This window comes from Falco punctatus (genome assembly GCF_963210335.1).
Source record: "Falco punctatus genome assembly, chromosome: 7".
Classification (NCBI taxonomy): domain Eukaryota; kingdom Metazoa; phylum Chordata; class Aves; order Falconiformes; family Falconidae; genus Falco; species Falco punctatus.
In genome coordinates this window covers 8,606,560-8,628,046 of record NC_137587.1, presented here as the reverse complement: position 1 = coordinate 8,628,046, position 21,487 = coordinate 8,606,560, and the positions used below count along the sequence as shown (strand labels likewise).

At 47.9% G+C, this 21,487-nt stretch overlaps 2 protein-coding genes across 12 annotated transcripts in view; one reads left to right on the top strand and one right to left on the bottom strand.

The window, feature by feature from the left end:
• Positions 1-21,289, top strand: part of ESRRB (estrogen related receptor beta) — a 131,715-nt gene extending 110,426 nt beyond the window's left edge. For all 7 annotated transcript variants that reach the window (XM_080396001.1, XM_080395997.1, XM_080395995.1 and 4 more), the window contains 4 exons: positions 6,944-7,054; positions 7,706-7,867; positions 14,216-14,485; positions 20,804-21,289. In XM_080396001.1, coding sequence (XP_080252127.1) covers positions 6,944-7,054; positions 7,706-7,867; positions 14,216-14,485; positions 20,804-21,048 — 788 coding nt within the window. In that variant the 3' untranslated portion in view covers positions 21,049-21,289. The remainder of the gene's footprint in view (positions 1-6,943; positions 7,055-7,705; positions 7,868-14,215; positions 14,486-20,803) is intronic.
• The window catches only part of ANGEL1 (angel homolog 1), a gene marked incomplete at its 3' end in the record, with an annotated part of 174,234 nt that continues 167,337 nt past the window's right edge, over positions 14,591-21,487 (bottom strand). The window contains exons 13-14 of one of the 5 annotated variants that reach the window (XR_013929528.1): positions 20,558-20,659; positions 14,591-19,865 (exon numbers count right to left, since the gene is read on the bottom strand). Coding sequence is in view for 2 of the 5 variants with exons in the window: in XM_080395980.1 (XP_080252106.1) it covers positions 21,329-21,398 (70 nt within the window). Of the gene's footprint in view, positions 20,660-21,288; positions 21,399-21,487 lie in introns of all 5 variants that reach the window. The other 4 variants (XR_013929529.1, XR_013929530.1, XM_080395980.1 and 1 more) reach the window with 4 other exon arrangements.

The window sequence follows — 21,487 nt, the reverse complement described above, 5'->3', positions numbered from 1 at the left end:
TGTGCCAAGATTCTCAATCCCTTCCTTTTGAAGACTGTGCCAGCCCTTGAGCTGCAGTGTATCCTGAGAGGGTCTTCACTCAGAATTGCTTGGCACAGCAGTTCTAATTTAAGACTTAAATAATAAATAATAAGCGGACACTACTTCTTAGCATTGGAAAAGCCACTGCTGAGATGAGGACTTCAGGAGACGCTTGAAGGCTGCAAGGCCCAAGCAGACTTGCTCTAAGAGGCTAGCCAAAGCGGCAGCATGCTGTGGTGGTGGGTCTAACTCCCTCGCCTCTGTGCATCTCCATCACAAATAGGCCTTTCTCCCTGAAGTGGTAGTGGTCTCTCCATTGTGTCACATATCTAATAATTTGATTCTTGATCCATCCTTATGCTCCTCTACCTGTTCCAAAAGGCTCATATGCTCTGCCTAAATAGATTGAGACAGAAAACTGGGCTAGAGAAGGCATTGGTCTGACCTTGCAGGTTTCTCTTGGTAGTCAATGGAGAGAAGTATTTGTCCTAACTCCTCCTCAGGTAAGTGCTTGGCCAGTAAGATGAATGTGGAGGTCCCTGCTTCTTTCTGTTGCCTGTCAAGGGAGCCCAGATGCACAGAAGGGAGCTATCAAATTCTAAAGGAAGGAGGGTTAAATCACACCTAGGGTTGCGTGTTTCTCTAGGCAGCAAAATACCCCTTTGGGGGTTTAGCTGTGAGCACTACCTCTTGGAAAGACAGTGGGGCTGGGGCTTTGTCATCTTATAGGTCCTCTTGTGAAAGGCATCCTTGGTCTTTTCCTGACAGGCCTGTGCCTGCATCTGTTCCTTTCATGCAGTGTCCCTCAGCCTGCTGCTATGCAGGCGTTGCCACCATGGGTGACATAGCCAATAGAGCTGCTGTCCAGCTTCAGACTGTTCTAGAGGGTTCAGTAGGGAAGCAATCAAAGGAGGACATTTGCATGGACCATGAACACAGCGTTGAGTGTTTGAGTGGTGGAGTTATTACAGAGCTGAACACGGTACTTTATTCCCATGTGCCTTTGAAGCTCTGGTTAATTCCTGACTTTCCAGGGTGACTGATAGGAAAGGTGAGAAGGGCTCCGCACAGGAAGGAAGCTGTACATTTGAGAAACAGCAATGGCTAATGCTGCAGAGACACCTTTGCCAGAGCTGGCAGCCATGCAGCTGGCGTTGGCAGAGGGGAAGGGCTGGTCTGCAAGCTGTGTAAGTTACACCAGAGCCTGTATGCTTTGAACCAACCACTTGGGATGTGCTGCTTGTGTTTCTGTGTGTGAGGAGCAAGGAGACCTTGTGTTACTGCTTCAAGGCATGTGATAACCTCGTACTAGATATCAGCAGGCATCACAGGGCTAACCTGTCCCTCCGAGTCCAGGGACTCTTTAGCCAGACAGGAGCTTTCCTACCTGACTAACATGTCCCTGAAAACATCAAAGGTGGAACAGGCTGCAACACTGTGCTTGAACAGATCTAATCTTTCTGTAGGCCCTGGTAACGCAGGAGATGGATTTTTCAGCTCCACTGTCCCCCTCCCCAGGTTAGTTTTCCACCCTCCATTGCAAGTGTCTTTCCCAGGCTTGCTGAGCTGCACCCCTCAAGTTGCTTTCCTGTGTTTCAAATGAGTTGGGTAATTGCACCAGTCATCTACCAGCAGATTTTCCAGGGGCTGGCCTCTTTTCGCAGCAGTATAAGATCCTAATGGTGCAAAGGGGTCTTTTCCCCTTCCCATGCTGGAATCTCTGCGTTATAACAAAAGAGAGCCTAGTCAGGTTGCAGTCTCTCCACTCTCATTGAACAGAGATGCCTTTCCCTATGGTCTGTTTCCTTCCCCGTCTTGGCAAGCCTAACTTCCATTTGTCACCGCTGCTGTTTCCTTGATAGGCTTCCTCCTGGCCCACTCATCCCATCGCCACATCCTGTTGCCTCTCCTGAAGTTCAGAGCAAAAATGGAGAAGGAAATTCTGTAGGAGACACCTTGGGCACTACCCTTCTCTCTTTCTTCTCTGCTCTTCACCTACACCTTCCAGCTTCCTTGGGCCATGCCAATTCATGTACTTTAGACCGCAGCTCCTGGGGACAGGGGCATCTCTGTTAGCTACAGAGCACCACCACAGCTCCGACCCAGGGAGGACAAGCAGGCTGCATTGATGCACAAACTGCAGCTCAAGGATTAGGTGGACAGCAGGCACAGGACTTGACTGGTGTATCAGGGAAGCTCAGCAGAAGCAGCCCTGTGGGCATTGCTCCCTGGCCAGCACTTGCCCTGTGTTCCCTTTGGTTGTGTCCTTCTTGGTCTAGACACATACTGTACTGTGCAAACCCTGTAGCTTGGCTCCTCCGTTAGCTTTGCTGGCAAGATAGAGATTTCTGTTCCTATCAGTTCATGGGCATGTGATAAGACTCAGTGGCAGGTGAGGTGAGGCTAGTAATTTGACTCGACAGCTGATATTGGGCCTAGACTGCATTTCCCACTGGCCAGGGCTTAGCTTCACAGAGCTTTTAAGAGTATTTTTAGTCCCCAGAAAATAAAAGAGAAACTAAACCTGACTCCGTGTGCTGTCGCCTCTGCATACTCGGCTATTTTTACTTCCGACAGACTCGGCTTGGGTCCAGCTTTTAAAAAAAGCTGGAATTATTTTACTTCCATTAAGAAAAAAAACCCAAAGCCTGATGTTATCAAGTCAGCAAGGGGACATCTGATCCCAAAGTTGTCGGGCAGACGTCTCTCCAAGGGGCATGTCAGAGAAATGCAGGGAGCTTGAACAGATCAGCAGATCAGCTCTCCCACTGCAGAGGCTTGGTGCTGGCACAGACCTCTCTGCAAGAGCGCTTGGAACACGAGTGGCACCCACAGGACGCTTAGAAAACTGACAGCCCTACCCCAAGCAGGAGGCTGAGCCGAAAATTCCTGCACAAGGCCTGGCCCTGCGGTCCTCCCTGTCAGGTCAGAGGGGGCTCAGGCTGGGGAGCTGAGAGCATCCTGCCGGGGGGCTGGGACTCAGTCCCTGTGGCGGACACCAGGGTCAGCTCTATGCAGGTCAGATGGTGCCAGGAACCTTATGCAGGGTCCCTCAAAAGGTAACGAGATTCAAGATTCAGTGAACAGCAGCACTTCCTTGCAACGCAGGAGTGGGAGGAGAGAGGATGTCCCGGCACAGATAGGCTTCATTTGCGAAGAAGCAGCTGTCAGAAAGGTAAGTTATGAAGGGGTGATACTTCCCAAACTTTGCCCTGTACCGTTGCATCTCACATTATGTATGTAAGCCCTCCCTTCTTTACTGCTCTAGCAGCCCTTCCTTGCTGATACTATCGAGGCGGGGGGTCCAAGAGTGCCTACGGTGGTGCCGGTTTTGTAGGACAAGTGCCTTCTCTCCTGGGAACTGGCCAGTTGTGGCCCATGCGAGAAATGGATTTGTGCAGAAGCTGGAAGGCAACCGCTTTCTCTTGCTGCTGTCTTGTTGTCAGGCTGTTGGCACCAAATCCTATGTAAGAGTTGTCAGTACAGACCAGCTGCATCTCGTAAGTGGCCACTGCACCTTGCAGTTAGAAGTTCAGGTGGCTGCATATTTGGTGTGAAATCTGCCCTTGGGATTACAGTGGGTGTGCCACTCAGGCTTGCTCCAGCCCTCTTTCTTTGATCTCCCTTCTCCTCACACTCTCTCACTTCCATTCATATCTCAGTTTACATTCCCCTTCATTTCTTCTCTGCTCAGTGCTTTCCTTCATGCTGCTTCTCTGAGCTCACCCACTGCACCTCCCCATTCCATTTTAATGTCCTTTAGTGTCCCTTTCAGAGCTGCACTGTAACCAGCCTGCCTATCTTAAAACCAGCCACCGAGGAAACCAAAGCAGAACAGCAGGCATTAACAAGGCACCTGAATATCACAGCTCAGTACCGCGTCCTGATTTTTGGCTATGCCCTTTCCCTCCATCTAGGCGTGACCTATTAGGCTGTCAGATCTTTGGGGAAGGGATTTTGCCATGATGCTGATGTCTGGAGTGTCAACGGCAGGGACTTAGGGGGTTGAAACGCTTTTGTTTGCTGTAGCACCTGCAGCTCGCTGCACTCAGCAACTGGCTCTGGGATGTGCTATGCAAGGGTCAGCCTATTCACTGGCTCTGTGGCTGGAGCGGTGACAACAGGGTACAGTAGTGGCTCTGCAAATGCTGATTGAAAACATTTGCCTCAAGGAGTGTCACACAGGATGGGGAACAAGAGGACAAACACTTGTTCAAAATTAACAAGCCAAAGTCCTTGGGCAAACAGACCTCTATCTACTCAGCGACAGAAGGAGGGATGGAGGGTAAATCTCTCAGTGTGTCTCTCATCTTTTTTTAATGCACTTAAGTCTTTTGTGTCCTTATAATCTGATTGAGGGTCCCTAATACTGCTGCAACCTGTGCAGCCATCCCTCTGCCAAGCACTGGAGCTTCTCCTTGGGAGAAGGGAATGAGCTCCTTCCCCCATTTCTTCCTTACCCCTCCCAGACCACCCTCCCTGATGCTTATCAAACTGCATGGTGAAAGCGTCCTGGAGGGCTGTGTGTTGTCTTCTCCTGGGCTGAGAATGGCATCTCTCTGCAGCACTGCATCCTCCTGCCCGCTGGCGTGAGGGAATGGACCCCTCTGTGACTCTGCTTATGCAAGGGTCCTGTGGAGCTGAGATTCAGGCCTGAAGTCCTGCAGCCTGTTCTGGATTCCTTCATGACCTTTAAATAGTGTATTCCCGACCCTTTGAATTTTCACATCTAGTTCCTTTGTTTACTGGCAGTTCCTGAAATTTGTGTCTCTCCCTCCTCTCCTGGCTTATAGGTAGGTGCTGTTCATTCAGCAGATCATGGAATAGACATCATCTTTCTTCAGAAACCAGGGCACATTGATAAAGGGAAAGAAATAGTAGGTGAAAATCAAAGTTTCCTGCTTCATCCAGGACTTTATTAGTGCTGTTCCTCAGGGATCTCTCCAGATAATCTCAGGTTTGCAATTCCCTGGCTGCCCTTTCTGGAATCACTCTCTGGAACATGTTGGGGCTCCCAGGAAGGAGTCTTGCCCACAGGCTACCTGCTGCTGAGAATGGAGGTAAAAGAAGCAATGGGCAGCATTTTTAGAAACACTACCGTGTAATGGAGGAGAAAGGTGGTACTTATGCTTAGGGATGTCAGTGAATTCTCCACATAGAGTCAGAAAAGAAAATGGGGCAGGAAATTACTCTGTGATCTGAGTTCACCTATTCAGCTTCATGTCTTTACATCTTCAGTATCTGCCGTCCTCCCACAGCAGCCACTTGAAACAGCAATTCCTTTGCTCTGGAGACCTCCAGGCCTGCTCATTCCTGCTTCTGCTCAACAGGAGCAGCAGGACTTTTAAAAGGAAGTAGCTATATAGCATTAGTAATATCATGCCTATGAGACTCTGTCGCCACACACCATGGCTTACAGGTAATGCCCCCTGGACCTCCAGGTGGGTGTTGCTACTGTCACAGAGATTTTGCTGTCAGACGTGTAACTGTAACCGAGTGCTGTGGGCCTGGTTGGTGTTGCTTATTCTTGCTGCTGGGGGGCTGTTGGTATTGTCTGTCTGTCAAGCTGGTTTGGGTGCTCCAGCCACGAGGAGTGTCAGGATCTAGGTGTTGGGGCAAGTAAGGGTTTCATGTGGAGCTGGTGTGGGCATTACACTCTGTTACATGACACAGTAAGCAAACGTGGCATTGAAATGCACAGTGTGACAGACATGTGCTTCTTCCTAGGGTAGAATATTTGTCAGCAGACTGACGGGTTTTTCAGGTGTACAAGTTGTTCAAAAAGCATCACTTCAAAACTGACCTGGAGTGTTTGCTTTTAGTTGTTTATGTTTATGTAGTGGATTGATTGCAAAATATTAATGGCTCAATGTGATTAGTAAGTGTATCACATAATTGGTTCCTGTGATCAGACTAAATAAGCTCATGTGTTTCTAAGGAAGTGCTTGTATAGTGTAAATTCAAATTTGTATTCTGTTTGAATGCTCCTACATTTACATTGAATTTTTTTTTTTTTTTTGCGATAGCTGTTTCTCCCAGAAAGACTGAGTTACTTCAGTTTCACAGGAACTGATTACTAGAGACAATGTGGCTGGCCAGAAATAACTGACAATTGGACAAAAATCTATGGCTTTTATCACAATTTGGTTTTAACATTGTATTTTTTACTAATACAGCAATTCAGCTGCTGTTCCTGGTCTGTTGATGCTGCTATGGTTTTTTGCATGGTGACAGTCACTGGTGCTTCCCAGTCACTGGGAGCTGTTTTCAATGCACTATTTGCAGTTTGATTGACTGTGTTTTGACAGAGCTGCAGCAAATTCTTCAGTGTCTCCCTACTTCAGCTTTATCATTGCTTTATTGTAGTAGAGGTTGTTTCCATTTATTTGTGTTCTACTTTTATTACAGTTGCTTTACTTGATCAAGGCTGAAACATCTTTGTTGAATTCACAGTTCATAATCTATTTGCTATAGGTCACTTTTTTCAAATACAAACAGCGAGAGGTCACAGAACATTTAACTTCTCATTTTTAGGAACAATCTAAAAGCTTATTTTTATAACTGCAGGTTTGATTGACATTTAAAGTCTTTCTTTTTAAAAGCAAGATCATCTAGAGGGCATTGAGGTCTGAAGCTTTTCATTTGCCATCAGATTGATGATGATTCAAGAGTTGGAACGGGTTAATTTCTGTCTTCATTAATGTTTTGAATAAAAGAAAAGCTCACAGCGGCATGGTTAGAGCTGGAGGCAGTCTAGCTGGTATTATTGGGACTGCTGGGTTCAGCTGAGAGCTCAAGTGTTTGGGAGAGGGAAGCTCCCTGGAGTGTGGGGAATGTCTTACTTAGCAAATCTTAGCATCTGCATGTCAAGGTTCCCTGTGGCACTACAGAATCATGAGGATTTATCTTGGTTTACCTGCAGGTGTTCGTCTGGATCGAGTCCGTGGAGGCCGTCAGAAATACAAGAGGAGACTTGATTCTGAGAGTAGCACTTATCTGAGCTTACAGATCCCTCCCCCAGCTAAAAAGCCACGTACGTATTGGTCTTGAATTGTGGCCTGTTGAGCAACCACTAAGTTTCTTTTTATTAGTCTCCCAAAATGTACAGTAGAGCAGCTGTCACTTGATTCCCGTATCAGTTGCCAGCACTAGGATTTTTTCCTTATGATCATAGTGCAGAGGTAGATCAGGTACAGCAAGGCACAGCCTAGTGCTGTATTCATTGTACCTAGGGTTTAAATACCAGACCTTTTCTAGAAGATTATGGAAATCCATTTAGTGATATTCTGATCTTTTCCTGTATCCAAGCTATGTGAACAAAACTGGTCCCACGCTGATTTCTGTCTTCCATACTCCCCATAGTTCTCTAAACTTTTCCACATTCCACCAACTGATTATTCCTGCCTCCTCCTGCCCTTACTGGACATACCTGAGACAATGGCTGACAACCTTACAGTCGCTTCCTACTTTTGTCATCCCTGTACAGAGCTGGTTCTGCGCAGGCAGATCACTACAGCTTGTGTAGCTGCAGCGTAGTCTCCTGTTGTGACCAAACCCATTCCTGAGGTCCTCTAGGCATTAAAGTCAGTCGTGTCTGATCCCCCAAAGGTCCTTCTAGAAAGGGCTGTTATGACACCTTACGTTATGAGAGATCCCACAACAACTTCTCCTTTGAAATGTGCAGTGACTAAGATCGTCTCCCACTTGCTGGTGGCTGAGCCAGAGAAGATTTATGCCATGCCTGATCCAACCATGCCGGAGAGTGACATCAAAGCCCTGACAACCCTCTGTGACCTGGCAGACAGGGAACTGGTCGTGATCATTGGCTGGGCAAAGCACATCCCAGGTAAACGGGGAGTTACAAGGGCGTACGCATGAACAGCAAAGGGAGCTATTATTTATCGCTGTGCTTATCAGTTCTGCCTTCAACCAGGATTTTTACGTATAGTGATGGGTAGAAATTGCTGTCACAGAAGACTGCTTGTGATGAGCTCTCATTGGTAACAAACTCCAATATAGCCTGTGGTGTAGGTGCATACATTGATGCCTATATATGCATGTGCCCTGGGATTATGCAGAAGACTTTGAACTGTGATAAAGTTCTCGGTTGTGCCTGGCATCAAGTGGCACAGCAAAAGCACTTGGGAAACAGCCCTTGGGGTGGTACAGCAGACTTCAGTGATGTTGCACTACATCAGCATGGCCTAGGTCTGTTGTGTTTATAGATGAGTAAATCTTATGGCAGTGACTGGAGTTTACTGGTAATGAAAGGAAGGCAGGTACCCACCCTGTCTGTAACAGGCATTCTCACCCGGCCTCGGGAGAGCTTTTGTCATACTGGATTCACCACAGAACATATTCCATTGCGATAGAGGGCATACTCACTACTGTCAGTGAATCTCGAGGCTTCTGTGCTGACAAATAATGAGGACAACTTATTAGCGATCTGACTGGCCTCAGAAGGCTCACTGACTATATCTGGTGAGTGCCTGTGTGATTGAGGGACATAGCAAGTGTCTCTCACCTGCAGGTAGGATAGAGCCAGGCTGAAGGAGCAGACATGGCCCTCAAGGGGGTTCTGAGGACAAAGATTTGGACTGGGAAGGGAAAATGCACCGACTCTCTAGTTTTCCCTAGCCCCTGCCAAAAAAGGTAGGTTAGATTTGGGTGTAGAGATGGTTAGAGGGAACTTACGGTATGTCCTTGGGGTTTGCACAGATGCTTTCCAAAGACTGTTTCAGATGCTCACTATGAACAGCTCACTACAGCTGTCTCCTTCTGCCTGCCTTGTGTCAGGAGAATATCTGATGCTCAGCCATAAGATATTTGCACATTGTATCATCCACGGCATGGCTCTGTATTCTTTTGCTTTGCTTCTTGGCTTTAAGTTCTTCCTTGTTTGGTGAGGTATCTAAGCACAAGTGATCAGGCAGCTTAGTTCTCCCATGTATTTTGTTTCTCTTTGTAGCTCCTCTTGTGGCTTTGTGGTGGCTGTTCCTCGTTTTTCAGAGGGAGTATTTCTCCTGGAACTCAAGGGTTAGTGGTTTCCTGGGTTATATGGAATATGGACTGTTACGTGGTGGGACTATGGAAGCCTGGAGAAACTTTTTCAGGACAGTATTTCTGAGTAGAGGTTAATCCCAGTGATGCCCTTCTTACACGAGATCTGCATATCTGGAGGGATTATCCATCTGGGGCTGATTCATCATAAATGGAGTTACAGTGGTGATTAGGGAACTCAGCCTGGATTGCTCTACTAACCCAGTACTTGGGGTGTTAATGGGAATGATTTTAATGCAATGCAATTAGCTGCTACGGCTGTCCAGTGTGGTGCCACTGTATGTTCTAACCTTGGCTATTTCCCTTTGCACGGGGCGCCCTGCCGTAGTTCCCTAGCTCGTGGCTGTGGGATGAGTGTGGGATGCTCAGCTCCAAGTTCCTAGTTTTCCAGCCTGCCATGGCGATATTATCCCAGAACAGGAGTGTAGTAGAGGTGATCCCCGCACTGCGGAAGGGGCTCTTCCTCTCCTTTCTGAAAGGGAAGACGTACCTGCCATCATCTAAGTTTTCTCTGTGTGTTTTCCTTTCCCGTCAAAGGCCCTGCAACATGGTAACAGCCATCAGCCTGGCACGGTGCAGACCAGCAGCAGTATTATAACAGGACTGTGTGCACAGGAGAGAGCTCAGGGATCATTACACAAGGGAGCAGTACCAAGAAACCAACATAATAAGAGACAGTTCATAAAAATGGAACAAAATACCCTGTAGTTCCGAAACAAGTATGAAACATACTGAGTTAGGCAGCAAGGGGGCAGAGCAGGGCAGGGCCAGGAGGCTGCCAGGTGTCTAGATTATCCATGCCCCAGGTGTTGGTACAAACTTCTGCCCCACAGTGTTAGCAAATAAAATCAGGTAAGCTTAAAGACACTTTCCTATGATAACAGGAAAGCGTGATTTAATGGTGTTTAGCAAATTTTATTAGCTCAATAGCCTTATTAGCCATTAGCTCAAAAGCTGGTCTTAACCAATGTGAAGTTGTCTCCTTCAGTATGAGTGCCCCCCCGCCCCCTACTCTTCCTCTCCCCGGTGCTAATTGTCTTTGAACAGCATCAGCCTTTTCTTCGTGTGTGATGCAGGGAGTCAAGACTTCTCTCGAGGGGTGACGATGAAGGCTCTCCCAGGGTAGCTGTTGTGCTGCTTTCACTAGGAAGACGATAGTACTAGCACAGAATGAAATATGGCAAGTGGAGTGACAGCAGCTGTGTCTGGAGTGGCCTCAGATCCTATAATTACATCTCCCTTTATTACCTCTGTTAATGGCCCTCCAGGATGACAGAAATGATAATAAATTAACAGATTATGAACTCCACTTGCCACAAATTATGTGACTTTTTTAAAAAAAAAATTCTGGGAGCTCCCACTGCCAAACCAATGAAATAAATATTTTTTAAAAAAAATCACAAAAAAAGAAACCTGAATGTCACATCAGCTGTTGAAAATAAAGCAGCTTTTCTCAACCTGCATTTGGAAAGGAGGGAAACACGCATGCAGCTCTGTGCTGGAGACAGAGGCTCCTCTTTTGGTACCCTAGGGATGGCAGCGGAGCATTCAGCACCTTTCAGGATCAGACCTGAGAAAAGCAGCAAGAAACAGATCACTAAGGGCACTTTATGGATGCTGTGCCATCAGACAGCTCAGGAATGCAAAAGAGCGGGGCTCTAGCAATTCCCAGGAACTGTAAGATGACAAGGCAGTTGAATTTCACAACTAGAGGTTCTCCGGTGTTACAAACCTATAATAGCAAGCCTGTGATTTTGGCCAGGTGAAATTAGCATTTACCTTTTCTGATCTCATGGGAGCAAATGCTACCTGCATGGGAAACCCTGGGTTATATGATTTTCCCTTTCCTGTTGTCCTGGATTTGGCTGGGATAGAGTTAGTTTTCTTCTCAGTAACTAGTACGGTGCTGTGTTTTGGATTTAGTATGAGAATAATGTTGGTGACACACTGATGTTTTTAGTTGTTGTTAAGTAATGTTTGTACTAAGTCCAGGACTTAAGCTTTCCAGGCCTTGCCACTAGGAGGTTGGAGAGCACAAGAACACAGAGAGGACAGCTGACCCAAAGTAGCCAGAGGGATATTCCATACCATAGAGCATTGTGCTCGGTATATTAACTGGGGGCAGTTGGCTGGGGGCTGCTGATTGCTCCTCGGGGACTGGCGGGACATTGTCTGCAGTTGTATTGTGCATCACTTGGGTTTTTTTCCCCTTGGGTTTTATTCCTTTCTCCTCTTCATTACAATTGTTATTATTATTATATATTATTTCAATTATTAAATTGTTCTTAACTCACAGGATTTACCTTTTTCCCCAACTGTCCTCCCCATCCCACTGCAGGGGCCAGGTCGGGGAGTCAGCAAGCAGCTGCGTGGTACTTAGTTGCCAGCTGGGGTTAAACATGACATCTGTGCAGACTGTGGTGACACAGGCACAGTCCTCCAGCCCTCGCATTCTACATGTGTAAACACTGGAGGAAAGGGGTCCTGATTCTGTCAGACGTTCCAAGTCCAGGCTTGGCACTGCAGCACTCCCTCCCTCATGCCCACCTGTCAGAGCTGGAGTTGGCTACCTGGGAGTGCTTCTGGCAAGGGGCTTTCCCAGGTGGGTAGGGCAATTGCAGCCGGCTCTTCTGTTCTTGGCACAAGGTAAAGCGTGGTCTCTCTCGTGCTCCCACCTGCCATAACTGCCTCTGGGAAAGGGTGATTAACAAGAGATGTGGGACGTACAGGCTGCTGCTAGGGTTAAGTCAATTCTTCTACTTTGTTATCTAGCAGAAAAGGGTGAGCTATGTCTGTCCTGGATCCTCTCACTCTACTACATGACTGTTTCTCAATCTGTAACAGATTTCATTGGCAGACTGCAGTGAGGTGATGGCATAACCCCTTTTGTAATCCAGATGGGGAATGAAGATGCAGAAAGGCCCCATGACTGACCCAGAAACTGGACTTAAGGCAGCAGCCTAAATGCTGGGCTGTTCTCTGTGGTCAGTTCTGGGAGAGGGGGGAACCAAAGGAGAGATTCCAGGTGCTAGAGACTGTGACCGTGGCTGTGCACAGCACTGTTACCCCTGTCTCAGGGCTCACCTCTTCAGTTCCCTGGGAAGCAAGCAGACTCAGGGAGACAGGATCCCAAGCTGCATCAGCCTGCGCTTGGACTCGGTCAGAAGGGCTGCATTCAGGAGCAGCACAGTACCAGCTGCAGGAGGTAAGGGGCAGAAGGGTGAGGCAAAGGATGGAACACCCTGAAGTACTCGCGGCCTGAGCAAGGGATGGGATTCACCAGGTGCAGGGCTGTATGGAGCACAGGCTGTGCTGTGCAGGAATCAATCTCACAGTCATGCAGCTGGATGTGCAGCTCTTCTCCCTAGTAGCCAACACTCGTCTTTAGCTGTTCCCTCTGGCACTCCTCCCCAATGGTTTATTGATTCTTCCCTCCCACCCACTGCTCCCCTCAGACTTTGCACACACAACACGTGACAGCTGATTGGTATCTGTTAATTAATGTGGCCTGGGGCCTCTTTTCTATTCAGTGGCCTGATAAGGGAAATTGGATGTCCAAGGGCTGCCAGGCCATTATCACCCTTTGCTTCCCCTGGCAACACGAACACAAAACATGGCGTAGTGATAAATAAATACCACTAACCCACTCTTCTGCCTTCCCTTCCCCAGCCGAGATAGTGCAGATAGAAAAAAGAGAACCCACACTCAGTCAATATAGCAATCATCACCTCTTTTGTTAATTGCCAACTTGATAACAAGAGAAATCAAATGATCATCATGGTGGCTGGTTACCTAGGCCCTGATGTGGGGCCAAGAACTGTGAGCAGGGAGGGCTGTTGGATAAAGGAGTCCTGCTGAGCCTAGCACACAGCCAGCGGGGCTGGGAGGCTCCTGCACAGAGGCTAATGAGCTCTCAAGAGGCTAATGAGCTCACGAGCCTCTTGGTGTGCCCGGATGCTTATTAAGCTTCTGGGGAGAAAACTGCCAGGGGAGGCTGGTGGAGCATTGCCCCAGCACAATCGTCACCACCACCGGAGGGCCCATCTCACAGCCCTGGGAACCTTTAGATGGAAGAGGCTGCCAAAAAAGCACAGTTCCTGTTGGTCAGTGGTGGGCAGAAGCTGCCTAGATGGGACCAACACAGTCTGCTTGGCATCCCTGTCTGTAACGGCTGTTGCACAGTACCCATCTCTCAGGGTCTGTCATGGTCTGGCCTTCAGGGTACAGAGGTACCTGGTACAGAGGACATAACAGACACAGCTTTCCTTCCCATGCACTTTTTTTTTTTCTCTCCCCCCTCTTAAAGCTTCTGTGTTTTGTCCTCTCCTTTTTCTCTAGTGGGCTCTGGGGCTGTCAGGGTCTATCTCCAGCTGGTGATTGCTGTTTCTGTGTTTGAGGAGAATGACTTGGTTCACTGCTGCATGCTGGCTTCATTGCTACTGGGGTTGGCAGCAATTTAGGTATTTGTATGGCACCATAAAGGTATTTTTGACACTGGGTAGGGTTGTTGGCTGTGAGGTACAGAAAGCTGATGGTGTGGCGCTCAGGGAGTGATGAGGAGTAGACGAGGATTCTATTCACAAATGTATTCAACTTTTGAATGTATTTCGGTGATCTGTTGTGGCAGGACCTTCTCATGTTGGCCAAAATGAGGTCTGTAATTCAGGCCTGTCTCATTCCCTCCTGTCCCATCAGAAGCCCTCTTTTCTGCCATCTGGAGCTCTTCTCTGCTTTTCAGTCAGCTGGGGCACACTAAAGAGGCTGCAGTACAAAACTACAGAGGAACAGCGAGCAGGACAATGTGATACAAAACAGTTGCTGCTATAGAAGCAGCAGAGGTCATCAAAAAGAGGTTCTCATTAACCTTGGGTTGACATAAACATGGTCAGAGCATCGGAACTCCTGTGTGAGGCTGTATGTGGGAGCGGAGAGAAGGGTAAGGACCACGTGTGCTGATTGCCGCAGAGACGGGGCACTTTACGAAGTTTGGTGGTGGTTTTGGGGTTTTTTCTGAAAGCAGTGGTCTAATGGGGGAAGAGTGCTTGGGCTGAATCCCAGGGCAGCTAAAGGACCCCAGGCTCCTAGAGGCTTTGCTGCACACCCTTTTTACCCTGCTTGTCTTTTGCCCTGTCAGGGTTCTCCAACCTCTCCCTTGGGGACCAGATGAGCCTCCTGCAGAGTGCTTGGATGGAAATCCTCATCCTGGGCATTGTGTACCGCTCCCTGCCGTACGAGGACAAGCTCGTCTATGCTGAGGACTACATCATGGATGAAGAGCACTCTCGTCTGACGGGGCTGCTGGAGCTCTACCTGGCCATCCTACAACTGGTGCGCCGCTACAAGAAGCTTAAGGTGGAAAAGGAGGAGTTTGTGACACTCAAAGCTCTGGCCCTCGCCAATTCAGGTACAGCCCTGGCCCAGCCAGCCTTGCAAGTCACGGAGTCAAGGCCCATGCTGTTATCTGCCCTGGGAGGAGCACAAGACTGTGCTCTGCCAGTGTTGACATCCTCATAGCTCTTCTCTGTCCACAGAGCAGGACCTAAGCTGGGGAGCAGGGAGGAAGGAGGTTTGCTGCTGCTGCTAAAGCCCCAGTTGTGCTCTGGCCCTGTGTTAGGGAGTGGAACTAGGCAGGGATGGGCTGGCTGCTGGTTGCTGGCAGTAAAAGAAAGGCTGTGGAGCCCTTCTGCACTAGCAAGCTGACTCCAGTGCTGTAGTTCAGAAAAGGGGATGTGGGCCATGCCTGCATCCACCTTTGTAGTGTTGGTCAGTTACAGCAAACAGGGAAACCCTCGTCCCAGTTTCAAATCCCACAGTCCCCCACAGCAGGTTGGGGCTGCCTGGCCCTGTCCTGGAGATGTTCAGTGACCACAGACACTGAAGACACTGAATCCCCTTTTAACTGGGAGACTGTGGCTCTGGATGGTGGAGGGTAAGATGTGCCAGCAGCAGCCTGTGTTGTCTGTTCTGTTTCTTCTTGTGAAGAGGATTAGAAAGGCCAGGGCCCTCAGCCCAGTTCTTTCCATCTCAGTCTGGGGAGGGCTGCAGCCCTCAATCCAGCAAGCTGTGGGAGACAGGAGAGGTGCTGTGTGCTGCGCTGATCATGCACAAAAGCCAGACACGTATTTGCTCAGGAGTCCCTTCCAAAAGGGAAGCTGCTAACGCTACTGTGTGACGAGGGCTCCCTCTACATCCCTTGAGTCTCACTGTCTCACATAAGGTCTCCTTGCCAAACTGCATCGTGCAGGCCACAGAATTCACCCTTACAGCCCAGCAGCGAGTCCAATATCTGTGTTTAGCTAAAGCCGCCCTCCAGAAAGACACCCCGTGTGAAGTTGAAGGAATTAAAAGAGGCAGAATCTACATCTTCCGTGGCAGCTGACTCTAACAATTAATTGTTCTTTTAGTTTAAAAAAAAGAAAGGCACCATATCTTAACAACAGTTTGCCTGAGTTCAGCCTCCAGATACTGGTCTTTGCTGAGCTGTGTCCTACGACCCCAGGTCCTTTTACACCTGACAGCTTGACATGATAAAGTTCCTGTTCCATAGTTGCATTCCTTGGCTATAGATATATTTCTTCAGTATACCTACTTCAACACACAAGCAGGTGGTCCAGAATGCTGTGAGGCTGCCTTGCCCTCACCATTTTACACCACTCTGTACCTCTTTGCCATCCATACTTAGCAGCAGCAACTTAAAAGAAAGAAATTACTTACAGCTCATTGATAAAAATGTTGAGTAGCATCTGGGTTTTTACTGATCCCTGTGGATTTCCACTAGAAAACTCCTCCTTCAGGAATGATTCACCACTGTTAGCTACTGTGAGGTCTGTCATCTAGCCAGTTACTAATCAATTGAAAGTGTGCTTTATTGATATTGCATAGTGCTAATTTTTTAATGAGAATGTCCTGTGGTGCTAAGCCAAGTGCCTTATAAAAGGCGGTCTAATATATCTATGCAGTTAACTTTATCAACCAAACTTGTAATCTCATCAGAGAATGAAATCAGGTTTGTTTGACAAGACCTCTCTCCAAAGTGTCGTGTTGACTGGCAGTAGAATCACAGAATTGTTTAGGTTGGAAAAGACCTTTAAGATCACAGACTCCCCTACTAACCTAACACTGCCAAGTGCACCACTAAACCATGTCCCTAAGTGCCACATCTACATGTCTCTTAAATACCGTCATACAAGTATTTTTTTTTTTTTCTTTATTTTGCCCTGGTTCACATCAGGCTAACATGGAAATTATCAGATAAGACCTAGGAAAATATGTGCATCATTAGAACTTTTCCAGTCATCCTGAATTTCTCAAAAATACCAAGATTTGTTAATCATTAATCTGCCCTAGATGGGCCTCATCCAGCAATTTTAGAACTCTTAAAGCCAGGTTATCCAGCTCTGCTGATTTCTGTGAAGTTTGTCCCTAACAGATGTCTGACATCTTGCATAAACCAGAGACTAAGAAGTCTTCATATAACACAGGTACATAATGCGCTTTTTTTTTTTTTCTAAACAGGCCAAAAATATTCACTGAGGACTTCTGTCTCCTCCGCACTGCTATTAATAGTATAATTATCTGCAGGTTAAAAGAGCCCCCCTTACAAGTGGTCATTTTTCTTCTGTTTCTTAAATATTTATAAAACTTCTTTATTGTCCTTAGCCCTTCCAGCCGTGGATTTTCCTCCGATGTCCTTCACTTCCCTTATCGATTTTCTACACTTCATAACTTCTGATTCATATAAATTGCTATCTAGTTCCCTTTTTCAATTTCTCATATATTGCTTTTTTAGCTCTAATTGCTGCCTTCACTTTGCCACTGAACCAGGATGGGCAGATGGCCAAGGCTGGCCTCCCTTGACTGTGGGACTGCAGCTTTTGGCGATGTAATCAACTCTTGTTAAAGAACCAGCCTCCTGTCTACCAGGAAGGTCACAGGATTAAACAGGGAGAAGGGCTCCTCAGAGAGGCCTGAGTGCTAAGGTAGTGGTTGTGACAGGGTGACAGGGTAAGTGTCACACTGGGACATTTATCTGGCCCATGCTGTGAGCGGAGACATGGCAGGACCTGGGCCGTGGCGCTGTCAAGTTCTTCACAGTGCAACAGAAGCACCCTCTGCTGATGCTGCTCTGTGCTTTCAGGACCAAGCCCAGGGTAAGCCTTATGGGACAGCCTGGGTCAGGAGTGGAGAAACACTGAGCAAAGACAGAGCAGAACAGCCAGCACTCATCAGCTGCTTTGGGGTTCTGCTTCCAGCACTGTGGAGGAAAGAAAGCAAGGTAAGGGTCAGGAGGCACAGGCCAAAGCATGTTCTCAGCTGGATGGGAAAATCCATTCTGACTCCACTGGTTTCTCCTAGTGCAGCTGGAGGTGCAGCTATGTATGAGCATAATCCACAAACATCCTGCTTTGTTATTCATAGTGAAACATACGAAAGCACAAGATCTTATTTTTTATGTAATTAAAACCTCTCACAACACACACATAAGGAAGCTAAAATAGGGCAAGTATTTTCCTAATGTAACCTTCACATTCTTTTAATGTAAGTTATTTTATTTTTTTTTAGTGTATTTTTGACATGGAGTAAGCTTGCAAAGCCTGCATGTATGTGCTTGCATGCAAACAGCTGATTTCCAAAACGGGAGGAGTGCAGACTACCTCTGGGCCAGGCTTCAGCTCCTTTGTGTCAGGGACAAGGTTTTAAAGCTGAGCACTTAGATTAGCACCTGTGCTGCCTAGACCTGCTTTCTGCCTTGCCTCCCACATAGATAAATTCCTGAATTTCCCTTATTCTTGCTGGGTGTAACTGCTTATGCAAGCCAGCTTCTAGGGACTTTCCTCTATTCTATGCAGTCCTGTGTATATTGACCCTTTGATTCAAGAATTAAAACAAATGAAAATAGAAGTGGGAGCTCGCTCACTCTTCACTAGAGAAGCTGACAATAGGTTGACCTTGCCAGAGCTGTGGCTGATCTGAGTCCTCAGTGTAACGCACCAAGGACACACCTGCTGGGACTGGTAAAGATAATTCAAGCGAACTCTGTCTTTATTAAGTGCATTTTAGAGACCTGAGTAATTAATCCTTAATGCCCAAAGCAGCAGGCAAGTTCCAACAATATGATCACCCATTTTTCTGACATGGTAAGGGTGCTGTAGACTGAATTTGTTACCCTTCGGAGCCAGCAGTCCCTCCTTAGGCACGCCTAGGTCCTCTTTCCTCAGGAATACAAATTGATTAACCTGTGTATTGGAAAGCCCTCCAGGTTAGCATACAGCACATGTTCATTTAAGGACGTCCCAGACTGCTTAAACCTTATTTCCCGCCACACACCCCTGCCCCAGTGCCTTTTAGTGCTGACATGAAGTGAACAGAAGTCAGGATCTAGCAAGGGGATGTGAAGCAAATTCTGTACTAATGGGTCCTGCTCCTCCTGCTCCTGCCAGAAGTTGCAAGAAAAGAGTTAGGTGAGGAGGTGGTGGGCCTTGTCCATTCTCACACCTGCCCTGTACCCCATGCCTGCAGTACTGGAGAAGGGCTGTTGACACAAAGCCTGACTTCTAGGCCAGCTGACCCTCAGGGACATGGTCAGGCAGCCTCCCTTCACCTCAGTGCTCTGACAGCTGTAAAAATTCATAGCTATTGATTTCGTAATTAACAGTTTATCAATGCCATCGACACCAGCTCACTGATGGATTGCAAGGAAATGAATCCTGCAATGTTATTTTATTTTTTGCAGTCAGCTGCCAATTTTCAGCTTCTTCCAGCACAGAGTTGGGAGGTGGGCTTTGATCTTTATTTCCCCAATTCTTTTCCCTGTATACGTCTAGTTATTTAGTGCTGTTACGTCTCATCACCTTACAGAAGTTAGGTAGCAGAAGGGCAGGGTTTGGGGATTCTCTCTATCGTACAGCAGCATCAGTACCCAAAAGCAGAGCACCCACTTTGGCCCAAAGCATGGCTGATTGCCTGGTGCTTCTGGCACCCACTGGGATCTGCAAGCTCTGATGGGCTGCACTTTCTTCTCCCCTTGTGTCCCCAGCCAGAAGAACGTTAAACAGAAGGGCTGGAGTACATTTCTCTCCAAGCTCCAGTTCTTCATACTTCCAGTCTCCAAAATGACCTCTGCAACTTGCCAGGAAACAGGTCCCACTCCTGGATGGGGCACGGTTATTTTCCAGAGGTGATACCTGGCCGGAAGAAGTTGCCAGACTGACGTGGCAATATGCTTCTCCTTGCCTACCTTTCAGAATCAGCCTCTGTGGCTAGCTCAGGTCACTGCGATTACCACCTAACCCTTCTCTGAGCTTCTTTGCTTGGTCTTTTGGATACAAAAAAGCAAATGCAGCAAGAACAATCCTTTCTCACTAGGCTTCTTGGAAACGCAATCCTTTAATATCCTCTAATTAGTGCAGTCCTTCTAAATAGCTTCTTAAACAGCTTTCTTGCTAGACATAAGTATTACAACCGTTGGGAAAATATTTATAAATCATGCATCATAAATAGCATTTACTGTATCTGTATCTTATGATACAGTCTTTAATTTGTGTTGTGCTCTTCATAGAGATGACATATTTCTAGAGCGACCTTGGCACTTCAGCCCGCTTTCCTCCCCTTCACGGCTGCCACACCGAGGAACCCATGTCCTCATGTTGGTGTTGCATGTGTGTGGGCTGAGCCAGAGCACTGCCACACTGCAAAGCCCGGCTCCAGGGGCAGGCAGCGTAACGGCATTGGTGAATGCGTGCTTGCCGTTGTGTCCCCTTGCTGCTGCTTCCCAATTCACTGCCCTGCGGGAGGAATCTTTATCAATGGGTTCAGTATCGGTTAAAAGCGTCTGAACAATGAAGGCAAAGTAACGGTGTCTCCAGCTCTGTCAGGGTTGTAAGAAAGAAGCCAGTGCCAGCAAGATGAAAAGGGGGGAAATCGTCAGTGATGCTGTGCCTGGTGATCTTCTCTAATCTAACATCTCTGCTCTTTGGTGCTGCCCTCTATCACCATGACTTACCCACAAGTTTGGTAGCCTGTGTTCAACTGGGGTTCCCCAGCTCGGCCCCGGGCTGGGTCACTACCAGCTACCTTTGCCTCAGAAACAGAGCAAGGCGGGTTTCCTTTGCTGAAGCAGGAGGCCCCTGAGCAGCTGCTGGCAGTCTCTGAAAACAGGGGCATATGCACAAAGGTGGGGCTGGCAACACCCCTGGGCACAGTGGTTGTGACCTCCTGGGGCTTTTCTGTCTTGCTGACACCCTGAGCAGCTGCACGGCAATTAGGCAGTTTAGACAGATGAAACACTATAGCAGTGTTAATTATTCTTAATGAGATTGCTCCCAAGTGGCAGCACAGCAGCTGCTGCCCCTTGCAGGGTGACTCTCCCCATAAGGAGCACGGAGGGCAAGTGAATGTGCAAGTCACAAAGGCCCTGCACAGCCTTGGGGTGGGCTGGCAAAAATGGGCAGCACACAGGGCACGACGTATCACTTACCTGGGGCAACCTTACCGTCCCTGCACTGCTAGGGCCAGCTCCTCGGGCTGATGCCAGACATCACAGCAGCACCAACACCTGCCAGCAAGGTGCTTTTATCCCCTTAAGAAACAAAACAAAACAACAACAACAAAAACCCCACACAAGAAAGAGAAGGAAAGAAAGCATTTTTAGTTTCAGGACCATAAAGGATTTCCTTCCTCATGTCTGACTTCTCTGTTTGCTATCTTTCCTCCCTCCCCTCAGACTCCATGCACATAGAAGACATGGATGCAGTGCAGAAACTCCAGGACCTTCTCCACGAAGCCCTGCAGGACTACGAGCTGAGTCAGCGCAACGAGGAGCCCCGGCGAGCAGGCAAGCTGCTCCTGACCTTGCCCCTCCTGCGGCAGACAGCCGCCAAAGCTGTGCAGCACTTCTACAGCATCAAACTGCAGGGCAAGGTTCCCATGCATAAACTCTTCCTAGAAATGCTAGAGGCAAAGGTCTGACAGCCCCAGCGCCAGCCGACAGTGGCCGGGGAACAAACTAGAAACAAAGATGCAGACAATGGAGCAATCCAAACAGCAGCAGCAGCCACCGCCGGCTTTTATCTCCAATCATTTATTATGGAAGAATTATTTAATGTCTATCTGCCGGCGTGACTGCAGAATTTCGTGTACAGGAGGGGGGAAACTTTTAATCAGTCACCTGTTTCAGTTTTTTTCGTTTGTTTTCTCTGTGGGAAATACCTGAATATGCTCTTGCACTTGTTGAGGCGGTCATCGGGGCTCAGCCTCTCTGAGCAGTGATGCTCTCAGCACTGTCCAGGCCGCCTGCTCCCCAGCTCCCTCCGCCAGTGCTGGAGGGGGAGGGGGACAGAAGCAGGAAAAGAGGAAGAATAGAGTCAATATAAACTTTTATCTGCTGGTGTTGTGAGGGGTCAGATAG